This window comes from Cottoperca gobio, chromosome 7 (genome assembly GCF_900634415.1).
Source record: "Cottoperca gobio chromosome 7, fCotGob3.1, whole genome shotgun sequence".
Taxonomy (NCBI): domain Eukaryota; kingdom Metazoa; phylum Chordata; class Actinopteri; order Perciformes; family Bovichtidae; genus Cottoperca; species Cottoperca gobio.
In genome coordinates, this window is record NC_041361.1 from 4,097,313 (window position 1) to 4,116,858 (window position 19,546).

Here is a 19,546-nt window from a genome sequence, read left to right on the forward strand (position 1 = left end):
TTTGCATCTGCATTGAACGGCAGTGTTGTTCCTTTAATTCATTGATAGTCCCGCATACACCGTCTGGCTGCTGTCCAGTAACGTAATGTACAGAACAGCAGCGCTCGGCCTCAGCGGTGTGATCACAGAGGTTCACATTATACACATACTCTCAAATGAGATCAAAGTAAGGAGAAATGTTGTTAACAAAATGATGTGGATGGAAAGCACTGAGTGGGGAGATAAATAACATCCCACTCTCATTTCAGTAAACTTTGTACCAATCGGTTTATGCAAATCAGTCCTGTGATAAACTGGCAACCTTTTCAATGTTTCTCTGCCTTTCATCCAATGCATGCTGGGTCTTGCTCAGTCCCCTGAGAGGGAGAGGAATGGATGGAATTGGTTTTATGCAAGAAAAACAACAGTATAAGTACACATCCTGACCAAAATGTTACCGTAGATTAACTGCAGGAAGCACGCTGTGTTTATTGGGACATTATCCACAGATCGTGTTTCCCCCCCACTTATCAAAAATACAGCTGTGAGTTAGTGGGAGTGAAATACTGAGAGGAGAGCGTGTGAAACAGTGGGATGAAATCCTTAGGGAAGCTGACCCTGAAGAGAAAAGTCCCAGGTTCTGTCCCCTGTTCCAGAAAGCCCTGCTCTAAAGTGTCCTAGAGCAAGACACTAAATCCCCCCACAGTCCCGGAGGCGCGGCTCTGTCACTGACTCTGCGTTCTTACCTCACTGTGAAAGGCTGAGGGGATGAAAAGAAATGCATTTCGCCTCAGGGGATCAATTACAGTATAATGTGCCATTATAATTATTATAGACTGCTGAGCCTCAAAGATAGCCCAAGTTACCAAATTTCATCCCCTCTGCAATATAATGAGGATGGCTCAGATGCATTTAAACACAGTAACTGACCTGCTCCTGCCTGCAACATGGCGGAAGAAACATGCGCATATGTGCAAAGTACTTGCATTTAAATGTATTTAAACCACATGAATGGCTTTCATATGAATTATACAGAGAAAATGAATGACTCCAGTTCATATGTATCATTGTAATCTGTCTTTATAATTATATATCATTTTCAATTTCTCCATCCATAACCCTCAACGTTTGGTCAAAGAGGTCTTCCAATACACTGCATACACGCAGTATATGTGCGTATTTAAATTGTATCTGCACAGCCTGGATACCTTCTCAGGGACTGAGCCTACAGGTTATATGAGTCCAGCGTTGGGCTGGATCACATGATGAGCTCTTGGTTCAACATGATGCACTTCTGGGAAACTGAGGCTGAACTGTGGTTAAGTGTGACGCTGGTGAGAGTGAAGTCTTTCCTCTCAGATACCACTGAGCAACACACTAACACATGCTCTCCGTCTGCCTTTGCTCTGCTAATGTAAACTAGTATCTAGAGTAGATGTACACTGAGAGAAAAGGACAAATCAAAAGTCCTGTATTATGCAATAGCATTGCAATATGAATAACCGTATTTAAAATGACTAGTTTTAGCAGCAACGACAGCCATTTAGCCACTCTACACTTCCTGTGTAACCTGGCTCTGCTATGTTATCGACAGAAAGCGTTGCTGTTGAACATTTGGCTATCAATGGGGCAGAAGATGAAACCAAATGAAAAGAAAGCAATTTTCTAGCTTGCTGTGTAGCCGTTTATAATGAGTTTTAAATGTATTCATGGGGAGTTGATCGGATGTTAATAAGAAAGACTTCTGCATGCTGATGTTTGAAATCATTAATGAAGATCGTGATTGCTGTGATGCACCTTCCCTTATGTTTTCTGTAATATAGGCAGGCTATTAAGTTCTACAACAGTTTGCATCATGTACATGTACCAGTGAGTCCATAACATGTGATCCAGGACGTCCAGTTTGAGTAATAGATCCGTGAGTTTGAGGGCTTATTAGAAGTGAAAACACCGAACTGGTGTTCATAATACCAGGAAGGGTTACGCTACTCTAGAAAGTTATTACGCTGACAGTCAGTTTATCTCTTAATATGGTGATTACATGGTAAACAGTGCACGTACATATACTGTATGTTGTTCAAGTTACACATTAATCAACCTGCTACGTGTGCTTTCATGTATTAAATTGGCCGACGCTGTATTTAATTAGTTGAGCCAGGTTCGACTCTTTTGCCTGGTGAGTTTTGTATCTCTTTCTTCGTAGCCAAGAAGGGGCTTCGCATTTTCATGCAGGTCTAATGGCGGTCTGGAAGTGGCCCTGAAACAGAATAATATTGCAATTTGCAAGCCGAGCAGCCTGCCGTTAGCCGTGATACTGAAGAAGTGGAGCTGCCCAACGCAACATTACCAAACCATTAAAAACATTTACATTCTTTTTAACAGAACTTCTGTTTGTTCACAAATTCAAGTCATATATATTAAGAGTTTTAATAGGTTTGACAGATGGGTTGTCATTAGCACAGCTACTGGTATTGTTTAGTTTTTCTTTTTTAAAAAGCCTTGTACCAAGAGCTTAAAGCACTTAATGTGTGACTGACAACTTTCTTTTATTATAATAAATGTAAGTAAAGGGAGCAGTAAATCACACTTAGCACCAACATGTGCTGTACTCCTAGACTAGCTTGTTAAATTGAGTGTTATGAACTGCATGGCTTTAATCTTTGGTCCCTGAAACAAAAAATGATCCCCTGGAGTTTGTATTGATGACCCAGGTAACAATCTGTGAAGTATATGTGAGAACGCAGCAGGGCAGAGATGTAGTTGCACTCTGGCCTCGAAGTTGATGGATCAACTAAAGGTATTTGTTGGCATGGCTATTTTCTTAAGCCAAATGGCAACCAGTCCCGGTATTACATCTGTCAGCAACTCTGCTCCCGTATCGGCACGCTGTAAGTCCCGGAGGAAAATGGACCCGCTCTCTATTTATCCCCCCGGTGCAGGGGAAGCTCAGCGAGGGCAAGAGGGCAGCAGTGACGGAGCATGTTATATCGTACATGTTATTAATCCCACACTCGATGTGGTGCATGCTGGAAATATGTATCTACTCCACTGCAGAGCATTTCTTACTGAAAGCACATTATTATTATTATTATTATTATTGGCTACTTACAGTTCAACATCCAGCAGTATTTGGACTAAATGAATAACATATACTATTCTTATGTATCATGTTGTTAGTGTGTTGGTTATATTGCCTGTATAGGATACATCTGGTTTGCACTTTTCAATGAAGTTAGAAGATCAGAACACTGAACAACTATTGTCTATATATATTAGTGCAATCCAAACAATGAATCTGTCAGAGCGTAGTTAAAATACATAAGGAAATCATTGTCAGCACAACTGTCAGGAACGAGCTCTGTTTATTGACAACCATGACGTTACATTAAACACTATTATTTCATCTCAGCGGTGTAAGCACAAATCATTTGTGTGCATCGGCGGCAGCTAAAGAAATCCAACACTGTCCTATTTTCCAGTAGCTGTCGAGTTCTGAGCTTTATATCAAAGATGTTTCTACAAATGTGCCAGTTTGACCTGAGGATTCACAATTATATCGCTTTTTCTGTTTTCCAGGAGTAGAATAGTAACTGCATGTGATTGTCGACCATTTGAGCAGTTTAGCTTGAGAGCATGTTGTCTATTCAGTTCCCAGATCCTGAATAAGGACATGACGACAGATTCTGGGGCAACTATAAATTAGATTTCAAAAATAACTGAATGACATTTTCCTTCTCAGTGAAAATGATTTATAAATCAGAGACAGGCCTCTAAGCACTGTGAAATGAGCTTTTCTGCACTGTGGTAAAATGACTTACCTGACAACCATGGGACTTTCCTCTTAGCAAGGAAAATCCACATCGCACATCTCTTAAGAAGAAAATGTTGTTAAACCTCAGCTCAAGAGTAAAGTGTTGCACCGCGTCCTCGCACGAGGCAAAGCAAACATCAACGGTGCCGTCTAATCAGGCGTGGGCGCGGCTGAAGAGCTCGCGCAGAAGCCTTCAGGTGCACACTCACATTGTCAAAGAGCTGCTGAAAACTTCATTGCAACTGAGTTTGATGATCGGCTGTCAGGCCCGATCAGTCGTTATGTTACCTTCAGCAGCTAGCATACATTTCTGACAGCAGATGAGAGGAAAAATGATTTACATTCTGAATTTGAATCTCTTGTTTTTTTATCCTCTGGCACATCACAGTTTTTATCACTGTTTCAGATGTGACAAATAGCTTTTTGGTTTTTCTGCCATTCTTCATTGTAAACTGCTGATAGTGTGTGTGTGTGTGTGTGTGTGTGTGTGTGTGTGTGTGTGTGTGTGTGTGTGTGTGTGTGGTCACAGACAAAGAGCTGAAGCAGCACAAATGTTTTTGTGAGTAGGGTTACTACTTCAGTTAATAAGGTAATGCTCAATTTTTGCTATGTGTGAATCATACCCACTATATCACTGCTGCTACAAGTAGTCAATTAATTGAGAGATTTGTTAGTTTTGATTCTGAAATGTAAGGATTTGATGAGTTTCTTTGTCATATTTAATCGTAAACTGAATATCTATGGGATGTGGACTGTCTGTTGTATATCAAAAGCTATTTAAATCCATCACCTTGGTCTGTGGGAAATTATAATGGGCTATTTTATACATTCTTCAGACATGATTAATTGATTAATTAGAAAGATAATCAGCTATTGAAAAAAAAATCTTCTTTCTACAGATATGTACTTACTTAAGACTTGGCTTTGTATCCACTACTTGGTAATAATTGAACATCTACTACATTTCAAAGATAAGATTTTAAATCAAAAAGCCAATCTGGATACTTCACGTGAGGACTTGTCACATTACTGGCCGGAGATAAAAGTTATCCTGAGATGTGCATCTCAAGTACTTGTTTCCAGTATGTGTAACAGCAATGCTGCCTGTTCTTGTGCCGCAGCATCAGACTGCACCACGGTTCACAGGTGCCCCCTACGCTGCAGCAGGATCCAACTACTTGGAGGTTCATCCTTTTTGTGTGATAAAGTGTCTTCCCCTTTTAATATTGCCTCTGGCGGGCCCCGGGACCAGAACAGCCTTGCTGGGCAGCATGCAACTTCTCTAAGATACAGTAATGAACAATCCCTAGATGAATTCTTCTTTTTGGTAAATTGTTACGGTGCCAAAATAGTGTTCTTAAAGCTTCTGAACTCAACGCAGGTTAAATATATCGAGGAGCAGCTGGAATTCCTTCGGTAAATCACAATATAATTGTTTTACCGTCACAAAATATCTTATTTGCGGGTTTTACAGAAGAGATCACCTGGCATATCACTGCTCACCTGTCAAACGAATATTTAATGCAAAGAAAAGGATTAGAGAGGATAACTGGGAAACGTTAAGCTGGATCAACCAAACCCACAGATGTGAGTTTTGTATTCTGAGTGGAAAGTTTGGCACATTCTGTCATGCCGTGTTAGCGAGCCTCTGTGACATGATTGAGATACAGCACATTATGCAAATGTAAAAGATGTGTGGCAGAGTCTTGACAATCGTTCTCTCTCTGCACACCTGCAGCTAAAACCCTTCATTGGTTTCCAAACTGTCTTGAGGAACCAAGTTCCAGGTGGTTGCAAGGAACATAAAGCAATCAAGCGACGTGTAGCTGTGACAGTTTCAAAGACATGAAACCATTTGTGAAATGCTGCAAACTGCTAATCAAACAAGGTAATGAACAGTGGAAAATGGAAAAGTAGTAAATGGGCAGAGCAGCATAACGATGAAACTGAAGTGGATGTATAAAAATCTAGATGTTGCCATTCGGTAAATGACTTTTTCTTTAAGTCCAAGTTGAATATGTGTTGTGCCGGTGTCTTGAGAACATGCTAGTTCAGATGTTTGCCTTTGAAATATTACTTTTCTAGCTTCATTTATTTTACCATTTATTTTATTTTACAAAAATAATAACGATATCTTTTAGAACATAAAAGAAAGAGAGAATGCTATAAGTGCTTTGCTTATTATGTTTTTTTTTTTTTAATTAAATTAATTACACACACAGTACGAGTGCAGGGAGGTGGAGAAAGAGTTTGTGACCATAGCTGTACAAAAATAACAATTACACAACCTGATGAACTGGTAAACAAAATATCCACAAGCGCTAACATATGCCAGCACGATATATCTCACGTGTATACGTGCATACAGTATATTACGTCATGTCAACGTTGCATGGACTGCTCTGTGGCCTCCACAGCATCATTCTACTCACAGCTCCACCCGGGTGGCTGCTCAGTAGTCTGAATAATGGCAGCAGGTAAAGTAAAATCACCTAACATCTCTCTTAACCCTCAGAAGCCCAATTCATCGGGACTCAGTGAGGCCTGCAGCAGGATGAGCAGCTGTCTGAGTCCTGACAGGGATGTTACTTTGTTTGACATGTTGAGCCAAGGGGATGTGAACTCCTACCCTCCTCCCTTCCCTTCCTCTCTTTCTTTCTTTCTTTCTTTCTTTCCTGCACACAACGTATAACGATAAAGTGCATTGAGTTGAAGCTACACATTTGCAAACACTTTGAATTGTTCTGGTAATTCTTTCATAAGATAAGGCAGAATAAGGCTTTGAACATGAAAGCCGTTCATTACACAGACGTCCCTGTTGATCTTTGTAATATCTTAATAGCTACAGTATCATAAGCTCAAGGTGCATTTACATAATAAGTCATTCATTATTATTTTTGTTTCCTTGTTTGTGTTGCTCGTACAAAACATTTACACATATTACCGAAAACCTCGTCTTCAGACTATATTTGTCACCAGGCGTTTCAGGTTAACGAGTATTCAAGTCATTCCTCTTGACATTTCCCTCGTGACAAAGGGCTCAGTGCGCAACCCTCGTTTCTAACATTTGCATAATCTCCCTGTCATCCCTGCGCTGCTGTGTGACATCTTTGCCCTCCTCCTCCTGCTTCAACTGTCATTTGAGAAGAAGAGAAATCTAATTCATTATGATTTTAAATAAAAAAGTCCATCCAACAGTTTGTCAGTGTACAGACCTGGGGGTTGTGTTTTTTATTTTATAGCATGTACCTGAGATGCATTCTTTTATTTCTAACTGTGTCGCCATCTGAGTTCGTAAAATCTCCAACATTTTACAACTATCCACAAGAGAGAGCGAGAGGGAAAATAAAATGACACGGAGCGTCAGCCTCTATTCCTGCAGAGGACCGTACTCTCTCTAATAAGGACACTGGAGGCACGGAAGATTTTCAGGGAGAAAGCGAAAGAAATCTGAGGAAGCAAAGACTTGCACATCAAGGACAGTCTTGCACCGTACTGAGAAAATAAAAAGGTTTTATTGTAATCTTCCACAATGACGCTCCAGCCTTCATCCCAAGAGGCGGTTTGATAGATGTTACACAACGGGGAATTACCCACAAAAATACAGCTCTGCGTCTGGAAGGTGGAGCGCTTCAGTGACGGTCCTGCAACCGCGGATGAAATGATGTCTGACGTATTGATTTGCGTGTTTGAAAAACTCTGCTGATGGCGACGCCATTCAGCGTGCCAAAGCGTTCGCGGCTGACACACTTAGGAGACCAAATGCAAACAGGTTTTTCATGTGAAGCTTGCGTTGTGTAACATTAAACATTTATAGCCTCTCTTCCCTCTTCTGCAGAAATATCTTTGACTAGATCTGCTGTTTCCTCTTGCAGTGAAAATTAACTGAGGAATAAGCAAAAGTATTTCTTCCTCCAGACTAAATAATAGACGAGTCGTTTGTGTTTGTACTGCGTTTTGGTTTGACTACACATTTTCCTGCATGGCCTCCTTTTTTGAAAGACAGTGTGAATCATCTTTTAGGATATTTTAACCTGACCCGACATTATATAAAGATGACTTAGTTTATATCATAGAAATAATTCATTATGAAATTAATTAAATTAAAAAATGATGCACATTTATGCCGTGCACAAGCAGCATGGTTAGAAGACACTGATGAGACTGTTTAGCCTCTGTGGTGGCGCGGCTCTATGAATACCAATGTCTAGCATCTCTTTATATTCTCACATCGTGACCTACTCGATCAATAAAATGACAACTTTAGCAATCGAGTGACTTATTTTACAACATATTGTGGTTGAATTCATCTGTGACGTAAGTGCTGTACTTAATACGAGACCAACTGATGTGTTGCTTCACAGATGAAACAAATCAGGACTTTCACTAAATTCCTCTAAAACAATAGAAAAAGCATCAGTAGCCACAATTCCCACCCTTTTGAGAGGCAGTTGAACATAGTAAAACACAAAGTAAAACCCTCACATCTCCCTTAGTACCCAACTCTACACTTCCTGCAGACAGAATATCCACAGGAGTCGTGCTCTTTTAATCACAGGAAATCAGATTATTTCTCATCCCAGACACATGTTGAGTTGAAGACATTGGAAGGCTGCATTCAAAGAGGAATCCAGTAGAAGCAAATCTTTAGATCATGATATGTTGGCACTGATGCATCGTTATCCTCTGATTTGTTACCACTGAAGAACAGATTTGTAAAAGATGTTAAGAAAAAGTAAATTTAAGAGCCTCCTATATGGTTAAGGAGGTCTGGCTGTTGATCGGTGTGGCTCAATGATTCAACATTCATCTACTTACACAAGAGAGAGAAGAAAGAAGACATTTTGTCAGAAGTGCCATTTGGATTATCTGAACTCTGTCAAGAACACATTGTCTTCACTTTGAGTTTAAACATTGACAGTTACACATTTCTACTGACAACAGTGGATGCTACAAGTATTTAGTGGGAACAAAACTGTCATTCATGATTCTCAAAACATTAAAGAAATCCTTTAGCTCTTCTTAACCCTGTTCGAGACTTAATGTACAAAAGACGGGCTCATCTGAGCAGAAACATGCCGGTTCCCCTCCATTGTCTTAATTGTTATTCTCACTCTTTTCAGCTGGAGTTCATGCCTGCTCTCACAGAAACACTAAAGGTTATTTTCAACCTCCTCTGAGATATCGACTGCCACAGTGTCAAACTGTTTCCGCTCCGCGCTACCGATACTCAAGTCCAGGCAGTTTGTTCAAATGCTGTGAGTTTCCAGTTTAATTCTGTTTTCACTTGAAAACCCAGGGATCTGGGATCCAATGATTCTCTGTCCAGCAGGATCTGGTGTCATCTAACATCTAACACAACGTCTCAGCACCCAACTTGCTAATATACTCAAAAATATATTTGAATTGCCCGACTACTTTTTGATATCTTTTTTTTTTTAATCACATTATGGGAGAAATGTTGACATTTGTCCTCCAGCTATTCTCATATAGAACCATTAAACGGCAGCGCTGTGAAGAGAAGCCATAAAAAAAGCCATAATATCCATTTATGAGCTTGAGAGTAGCGGTGGACTGTGCTGGAAATATAACTGAATCTTACCGCAGACGCACCAGATGCAGGTGCGTTGACGTGAGGACCGCACAGGTACTCTTCAGGGTTTAGCGTCTCCGCTAACATATCCTTCGAGCACAAATAAAAGACTTATTTCAAAGTTAAAGTCCTTCCAAGTAGAACTGAAATGATTCTCACTTCTTGTGGAAACTTAAACTATAATGATTCTGCGGTTGTTGTACATTCTTTATCCATTATTGTCATATTTGTTGAAACACTTCCAGGTATATTCTGTTTCAAAGACGAGCATTGTCACAGTTTTTCTTCACAAACGGCAATTGAGCACAAAAGAGATGCATAACAATGTAGTTCAACAAAGCCAAATAATCTACTGATTCTACATCAACACACCCTGAATCTGCCGTTCACAGCTAAAATCCACTTTCTACCACATAAAGTTGCAAACAGGACCATTATGACATTATGCGGGCGAGACTGCTGCTCAGTGTGGCCTTTGGCTGCTTAATGAGATGGAACATTTGGCCAGTTCTGATCTGGCTGTTTTATTACGTGAGCACTGAGCAGACAAACTGCAGAACCCATTTAGCAGCCAAAATACCTGTGGCTTTGGTTTTGACAGAGCCGCCTGCCTGTCGGAAAATCAATCAAAGCCTGAATTGGACGAAAGGACGCGGGAATCAAACAGACGTATGTAAATGCTTTGCAGCAATCGCTCCAGTCGTCAGATTTAAAGGCGCAGGAGCACGCTTGACGGGTATTTGTTTTACATTCTTGTTTACATTTGTAAGGCAGTAAAACGAGTGCAGTGCGGTTGACAGTTTGTGCCTGACATGCCGTCTTTGGCTGTCAAGGTTGTTCAATCAAGTGGCAGTGAAAGTATTCATAAGAAATACAAAGGCTTTCCTCCGTTTGACCCTCTGTGCTGAGACGTTCAGAACTAGAAGCCTTAGTTGTGTCTTGACATCGCTTTAATCTTTGTGACATTTCAGTCATCAAACCAGGCAGAGACGAGACGCGTGTCATTTACAAGAGCCACACTGCTGCATTTCAACATGTGACTAATGTGAGATTACTGCTTTTACCATCACTGACTTATTACTTCTTTACTCTACATCAGCAGGAAATAAGATTTTTTACATTTGTATTTACTGCGTTAACTCTGAGTGAATTTAAATGTTGTACGTTTTGTAACAAGTTGGTGTACGGCATTAAATTAATTATTATTTGTATACTGAAATTACTTTTTCAGTCCTTTTTTAAGGCTCCCAAAAACACGGATTTGATCAATAAACGCAATAAATTCCTTGGAAAGTATCAGATCCAGGAGACAGAACAGGTGGAACAAGGAGAAGTTTGCAGATCTTTGAGCGTTCAGCACTCGGTTAGGGCTTGATTTAATGACAGGCTGTGCTAATTTAATTGCAGGCCTCTTCAGGGATTCGTCACCTGGCTCAGAGTGAGACATTTCGAACAGGAACAACAGATCCACATAAATCTGTGTGTCCAAAAAAAACAAAAACAGATTTGTTTATCACTAAATGTAATCGTATACTTACAACCTTAACTCTTAACAGTGTTTTTTAAATACATTTCTTATCTTATACAAGTCTTATTTTGATGAACCTGGATTGTTTACACTGGCATGTGGTTTTTCACTTCTTTTTGTTTGTCCTTTTTATTAAAAAGGTCCTAAAAAACAGCATTTTTAGAAGTTGAAAAAACAATGAAATAATGCTTTTTGGGTTTTCTTTGTTTTAAAAGAGAGAGAAAAGCTCAAATCGTACTCTCACTGTCATCTTTGGTTTTTGAGTCCCTTTTGCTTGGACTGTTAGGCAAATATGCAGCTGAGTTGGACAGACTGGAGGACTCTCTCTGCAGGAGTAATCTGCTGCTGGTGCTTCTCCAGGATGACTGATGATGGGCAGCAGCTTAGAGCTGGCAGGAAAGCAATGGACGCAGTGGCATAGAGAGTACTGGACATGTCGGTAGTGATTACATTCTGCTTCAGAAAGGGTCAGGGGTCAGATTGAGCGTGTGCCACCAGCTCCCTGCGCCAAACTGACTGTATTCCCAACACTGTACAGCACCATCTCCTTGGGTTGCTCCGGGTCGTTCCTGCAGGCACACTTTCACACTGTCGCTTCTTCTCAATATTTAAAAAGCTAATTAAATCAGCATTGCTTCCACTGTATGTGTGAGTGTGTCAGATACAAGTATTCCCTGGAATCAAACCCAAAGCAGTAAACATTTGCATCTCTTGAACATTGTAAAACGGTTAAGAACAAATTAATACAATTAAGTCCTGTTGCAGCAACAAGTGCTAAAGTGGAATGTTTTCGCAAGCTGTTGTTTTAGCTAATGCTAGCTCATACAATACTTCTGTTGTAAAATCAAAGTGTAGAAGCCAAAAGCCCCGTGAATCAGAAGAAGCAAACAATACTTCTGACTTAGTCCGGACTTGCAGTATAATGCAAGTCCGGACTAAGTCAGAAGTATTGTATGAGCTAGCATTAGCTAAAACAATAGCTTCCTCCATTTTTAAATGTCATCGTCTCGACAAAGGTCAACACCGATGAGGCCATTGGTCAACAGGGAAAATTCAAATTCGACCAACGTTTGTCCTTTTTGGTGATTCCATTCAAGTTAATTAGATTATATAAGTCCTGCGTGTTGGACTGACCAGGCCCTTAGTCTGTTCAAGTTATCCTTGTATTGCTGTATTCTGACTTCTAAGTCATTTGTTGGAACTAATACAGCATAGAAAGTTGTCTGTTTCTGGCCATTTTCTATCTGTTTACTGGCTATGTGCTGCAGCTTTATATGCAAATAGGATTGCACACAAACATAGTTAATTAGATAAGCAGTTAATTCATATTCAGTTAATCAAAACTAAGTGATGCTTTAGATTCCAACATATAAGCACAAGATCCTTCAACAACAATCAAACCGTGCTCCTTTCTAAATGACAACTCTCAGGGTAAATGAAATGTGGCACTGAGCATAATGAAGTAAATCATTGAATCTCTACTTGAAGAAGTTTGTTTTACATAGTAAGTTTGCTTAAGGGGCGTTGTTTAAAGAATACACATTTGAGTGTTTGATGGGTAAATTCACAAATAATGGATTTTCAAAGGCTGACCACATGAAAGGCCATGTGGATGCTTTTCACAATTACATTTTCTTTGTGTCTTATTTGTGCAGGTTTAGCAGCTGCAAAAGCCACACAATGCTTTTGTGATTTGTTTTTGTTGCAATTTTCTTTTCTTTTTTTCTCCGTGAATTGCTTGTTCAATCACAGAGAAACACTCTCAGTTGTTCTCAAAATGAGATCCACATGGCTCGAACCACCATCACATCTTTCTAAACAAACTCTAGGATCCTTGTAAGGGTGTTTGAAGAGAGACTCACCGTCCTCCCGAGACTTTTGAATAAAAGCATCAACACCACTTTCTCCATAGTTTCCCTCGGAGGCGACAGTGGAGACGTAGTTCCAGCGCATGGCTTTGACGATGTCCACCATGGCCTGGGCCTGGTAGGTGTCCGGGGGCACCACCCGGGAGAAGAAGTCGTATCTGGTGTTGTCACTTAGCTCCGGAGCTGTGGAGGCGTAGCTCACCTGAGGGATCTACAGGGGAGGAAGAAAGAGAGTGTTACACACTGTACACACAATATACTTGATGTACATTAATTGCATTTACAGCAGGAAGGTTCCTGGCAGTCGTATGTACAAATACATGATTATATTGTGACACTTAACCTTCGCTGAACTCTAAACTGAGCCTTGGTTGTTATTCACCCCCTGCAGTTGGCACCTTGTTGCTTTAAATATCCTGATGATCACAGGCTTAGCTGGAGCTAAAGTATACTTTCCACACCACTCAAGCAACACTAATCTGCTAACAAAATGTGAGGTTTTTTTGGGGCGTTAAAGCACTAGATGATCTGCCTCCAGAGCTGCAATATACACAATGTTTTTGTCATAAATCACAAAGCAATTATTCTTTAATGGGAAAGGCTAGAAGAACCATGAATATGATATTACTTTGTTGTGTAATGTAGAAGAGTGTGAATCTAAGCAGAACCCAATCAGGTCAAATGCTGCAAGATAACTTGATAGGATGGAAAATATGGAAATCGAGCTTTTTAACTGACATTTTGATTATTAATTGACACGTTCATGTGTGAAAACAGCTGTAGATGCTGAGTTTTTCTCGTCTTCACGTGCCGCTGTTTTTAAAGGTTGAACTATCACAACAAAAGTATTTTAGACGCCGCCTCCAGCAGCAGACTCTTATTACTTGGTATGTAATCTCTACTTTGCTTGCTCAAATGATTTCAGATGTATGGCTGTCAACGCGTCTGTGATCTTCCTACGGTTCTGTGCTGCACAGTTTGGAAGTTGACGAACCAGATTGAATACACGTTTCATGGTTTAACTTCAAATATGGACACACTTGCTATGCCGATGCATTTTCTTTGTCCCGATTTCTCCAGGGTCGATGAATGCAGGCAGGAGATGTAGAGGGCAGAGTCGCAGCTGCTTTAAACCAGAATAGAGTCAGTGGATGAACATATTTTAACGTGCATGACCCAGCTCGTTATTAGAGAAGTCTACTTGTCCTTAAGCCACTCCCGCCTTTTTAAAGACTCCTTAATCCCAGAAATCACGCCTCGTTTTCACATAAACAAACACTGACGGTACTGTGATACACAAAATGCCGCGTGGGATCATTCCTTAGTTTTTGGAATCGTGACCGCTTCCCAAATCCTCCTATAAATGAGGAGGTCAAAGCAGTTGACTTTGACTGTGCCTTTTCATGTGATGACTGACACTTGAATGAAATGTTGCTCATCCCTTTCACATACTGTTTGTCATGGCACCTCCGCATTGCTCTGGGGATTTTGACAAATACTGTCACCTTTTGAGCATCCCTACTGAAATGGAGGGACGTGCGGATGAATGGATAAGATGAGTATGACCCTGAGAAACTATTTGAAACCTGCAGAATGTTGGAAAAACATACATTTGTTACAGATTAGAATATATCTGCTTTTTTTTATTGTGTTTTTGTGACCATACATCCAGCATTTCTACATAAAAATGAACTTTACCCACCAACAGTCCAATATTTACTCCAGAAACTGCAGACAGACTGCTGTGGAAGTGGTACCCTCCCTCCCTCCCTCCCTCTCTCCCTCACTTCACACAGCGGTGGCCTTTGATGTGGTCAGCTGTAGCACGGCACTCCTGCTACTACTGTGCTCCCTGCTTGTCGCTGAAGCCTGTGTTAGGAGCACAGCTGTTCAATCTGTAGCCGTGACCTACAGCTCCTAACAACTCTGTGTAACTCCTCACAGACTTTTCTTTTTTGCCACAAAGATCCTCTGGGCAAAGCATGAACGCGGGCAGGGCAGTGAGTGCATAACTTTTAGAATATCAAAGATGTCCCTTTTGTGTCATTTTATCGTAACATGTTGGAGTTACGCTTCAGTGCACGCTTGGATTGATAGGTAGAGACTTGTGATGCGTCCAACATCCAAGTCAAAAAGCAGCCTTATTAATTCAATTCCTTTTCCAAGAAGAGAAAAGGCAGAAAAAGGATGTGTGTGTGTGTGTGTGTGTGTGTGTGTGTGTGTGTGTGTGTGTGTGTGTGTGTGGAGCATGTGCATGTTTCATGTCAGCCTCCCCGGACTGATCGCTTTCAGTTGTCCCAGGCCATCACACTGCGTCGTGTCCATGCAGCATTTCTGCGTCGCTTGTCTTATCTCGAGCTATAATTGCTTGTGCAAATTGGTCTGCCTCATGAACTGTGAGCACTGAATGACATCCATGTTGGAGGCTGACATGCTTCATGCACATGTTCCTCTGGGATATTCTGAGGGACATCTTTGAGCCTGTGCCCGTGTAGACTGGCAGCAGTCAACCGACTCGCTGATTTAACACCTGGTGGTAACAGCAGGCTATGGAACACCTGAGTTTGCTCACTTTATATCCGCCTCCACGGTACGCAGAACTTTTCTCCCTTTTACATCTGTGTTTCTCTCCCTCTTGGTAGCAAAAAAAAAAGCTGTGAAGCTGTTGTTTTTTCTCTCTCACTGTTTTAACGTCATAAGGCAGTATCTAGCAAGCAGTAACTGTGTTGTGCAAAGGTGTTTGGAAGGTGTTAATAATGTCTCGTTATAGACTATTTCAACGTTCTAGCACAAAGTGAAAACAATCCTTTTTCGGCACCTTTAAGTAAGTAAGTAGCTTAGTCATTGAAAAACGTATTTAAAACATTAAACATATTTAAGTAAATGTTATTTCCCTTATTTGAAATCTCTCTTGTTTTTGTGTTTTTAATATGACTGCATGTATTGTGGTGCTTCTGTGACGTGTCTAGTCCCATATGTGCCAAATAAGTGGGCTCTGCAGTGAAGCCGCCCTGTGTTGTATTGTTTTACCTGAGGGATTTTCACCGCTGTAACAATCACACTATTTCAGCATTCTGTCAAGAAGCGGGACAGGCAGAGCTTATCATGTTTGTGTTGGCAAGATTTCTTGCTCACTGGACTACGGAGATAGTCCTGAACATTGTGTTTCCTCTAATAGAACACAGTCACTTCTTAGCATTGAGTCAAGAAATTAAATTCCTCAGCAAAGGCCCCGTCTGATCCCCCTATAGAGAACCAACAGAAAATAAGGACGTGATGTGTTGTGAAAAAGAACATGTGCCATACGCAGGCGAGGAGAGAATACCCTGCCAGGAGTTTGACATATGAAAACTGCACTGTTGCCAGATTTCGTGGTAAAGATCGTAGTAGGTTGTTCAAAAATGATCTCGTAGCTCCATTTTAGTGAAAGCTCTCTGCACTTAACATCTAGTGAGGCTGAGGCTTTGATGTGAGCTCTTTGTGACCCCATCACTTCATACAGACTACACCACCCTATGTTTCAGCGCCCTCCACCAAGTTTATAGAACAGCTTTAATGTGCACCCCAACACTCTCTAGCTAATTGCTAATGGGCTTGGGAAATGTGCTTAATTGCTCTGATGTGAGTCTCATGCAGATTTCTGATGCAGATGTAATGTTCATATTCACTTGCTTTAAATAACTGTGCCTTTTTAAAAATTCAATGAGCTCATTTGGCACTGCATCAATGCAGAAGTAATGATACTCATTAGAACTATACAGAAATATTTTACATTTGTACTGTTTGCTAGGCTCTGGAAATGTTCCAGTTAATACTTCCTGCAAATGTTAGCTGCATATTTTTCATCCATGAAAACAGAAAGATATGAATTTGCATGAACTAACTCAGGCGTTAGTTTTGTTGACTGTTTCGCAGGACTGCTGCTAGTGTGTGTGTGTGTGTGTGTGTGTGTGTGTGTGTGTGTGTGAGGTTTTGGTATTTCATCTAAAATTGTTATGAGGTAAAAGAACAATTGATGCATAAAACCCAAGCAACTGACTGTTCACAAAATGCGTCCAGAGATTGTCAAATCTTGTTGACGGTGTTGTCTTTTTTGTGAGGAATAGATGAATGTGTGTTTGTCTGCTCTAATGTAAACTGAAACGCTAGCTGGTTTGGCTAACTAGCATAACTTCCAAAGCCAAGAAGCGTATCATTATGTAAATAATTAATTATAAGGGATTGCCGGTTAGGCTTCATTAGAAACATCCCCCTTTGTGTACCCGCAATGCAAGAGCAATTACGCTCTTATTTTATTTGTCTTTTTGATGAGGCATATAGCTTTAACTATTTTATTTTATTTTTATTATTTGTCATTTAGCAGACGCTCTTATCCAGAGCGACTTACAGTGAACTAACTACAGGGATGGTCTCCCTGGAGCAGCTCGGGCTTGAGTGCCTTGCTCAGGGGCTCAATGGTGGCAGCGCCTGTATGACCACTAGAGCACCACCACCAAGAACATTATATATTATATATATATGAAGCCATCACATACATATTTAAGACCCTTTTATGTTTAAAACTAGTGGAAACATTTCAAAACAAAGTCAGCTGGAGAATCACAGAGTTAGCTAACTACAGTTTATAACAGTCGACTTGACTTTCGTTTGCTTCTGTGTGAAAACAGAGAAACGTATCCCATCGAGGATACGTCCTTGATGGGAAGTAAACTCCAAAAATGGTGCTGTGGCTTCCAATTCACAGAACGTTTTTACTCCTGGTTTTCATGTTCCGCTGGTAGCAAATGTAGTTACTGTGTTTGCTCTCACAGGAGTCCCGCGGAGTCTAATGCCTGACCCTCACCAGCACCTTCAGGCACACGGTGTAGTCTTCAACATCCAATTAAGAAGCAGCTGAATATAACGCTGGATGTTATCCAAGGTGAAGCCTCCCGTCAGTGAATCCCAGCAGTGTAGATTCCCATCGTTGCCCGGTGGTAAGTTAAACAATGCTCTTCCTGGCATACTGATTGATCAAACTATTGTGTTGGAGAGAATTTTGGTGTGCTTTTTATTTTTATTTTCAGCTACTCAACAGTTTCAGTGTTATTGTCATTGAGAGACTTTGTTTCTGCCAAGTAAAATAAAAAGCTTGCTTTCTCTACAGTTTGGCCTAACCCAGTGACTAACTGCCGAGCCAATCTGCTGAGTCATAAAGCGCATTGAGATCTTTCAACCCATTGTTACTCGGATCAATATGGTGAGACTAAAGTAAACGATGCAAGCTCCACACAGATACTCGGGCCAAGGACCTGATCTGCCTCTCTTTTTTATTTAACAAAATAATCACATATCAGATATTTTCCTTAAAGTAAAGTTAGAACCACAAACAGCAAACCTTCAACCATGTGTGTGTGTGTGTGTATATGTATGTAGTTATAGTGTTCCAGATAAAGGATAAATACAATTTACTGACAGCGATCTGTAATGTAATTATTGATCAATAGCCATCTTTAGCTCATGGCGTGTTGTAATCACTGGATTACATCAGTGACAGATTTCATCTCACTGCGCTGGATGTGTCACGCCATTTAAAAAACGAGTAAAGCAACTTTTAGATAGTCACTTATGTTGCCGTGTTCATGTTTAGTTATTCTATTAATTAATGTGTTTATCCTCTTTCTAACAATTCATCCATTCTGCTTTACCCGCTACACTTCCTGCTTAAACACACACTTTAATTGGGTTTCATCAGCCAGTGTGCTAAGATAAGAGTAATAAGTCCAATCAAGAGGAAGGAGAGAAAGCTTCAGGGTGTCATGGAGAGAAAAAAACGTTTTATTTATGTCCTCGTATGACTCATCCGTTCATTCATGCTCTCGGTTTATATCGCTTATTTTGTTTTATTTATTCTTTTTTTAAATAAATGCAAGACCCCCCCAAGCCTTATTAAAAATATATGTTAACCCTCTCCTTGACCCAATTCACTCACTTAAAAATATTAACAGTATGGCCAATGTTACAAAATTGTGAAAATACAGCCACATAAACACATGAGTGAACCGGGTGCAGGCGTCATCTCTGCTGCTGCTGCTGCTGAAGGAGACATTTTTCACTGCTCTCCCGAATTACAAATTCCAGCCTAAAAACAATTTATCAGATGATGTTTCAGCCTGATATGGATCAAATGACATGATGCCAAGTTGTATGTCCAGTCCAGTTAGAGACGGCTTTAACAAAAGAGTATACAGTTAAATACCAAGAGGCACGTCGCTGCTGTGTATTGAAGTCCGCTGCTCACTGACGTGCAGAAGAGAGAAAGTGCAGCATGCGCTCTTACTCTATTGACCGCTTTGAGCTCTTTTACACACTGCTGAGTTAGTTTTTATGCACATGAACAATTATTACTGCTCTAACTGAATGTGTGAAATAGACACCCAGGAAGTTGTGTTGTTACATGGCAGATTCAAAAATACTACAGACAAGTATGATATAGATCAGACATCTAAATGTCTGTCGTAAACAGTAATACGAGCCCGGCTTGTTAAGTAGTTTATTTTAGGAGGTAATAATATTGTGTTGTGTTGTGTTGTTGCGTTAGTGTCTCACAGACTTGATGAAGCTCGCGGCTCATCCTGTGGACGGCTGCTTTGTGCCAAAAGATGTTCCTGGATAAGCATCAGCATCTCTGTGTTACAGCTCATCAGTCTGATGCCTTGTAAAAAAGTGCAGACTGTAATTTATCATTAGATCCCGACCGATCCGATCGCAGTCGAGGAATAATTATG

At 40.5% G+C, this 19,546-nt stretch overlaps 1 protein-coding gene across 2 annotated transcripts in view; it reads right to left on the bottom strand.

Annotated features, from left to right (window-relative positions):
- Window positions 1-19,546, bottom strand: part of LOC115010956 (metabotropic glutamate receptor 4-like) — a 167,356-nt gene that overhangs the window by 38,166 nt on the left and 109,644 nt on the right. For both annotated transcript variants that reach the window (XM_029435886.1, XM_029435887.1), the window contains exon 3: window positions 12,774-12,990. In XM_029435886.1, the coding sequence (XP_029291746.1) occupies window positions 12,774-12,990 (217 nt within the window). The remainder of the gene's footprint in view (window positions 1-12,773; window positions 12,991-19,546) is intronic.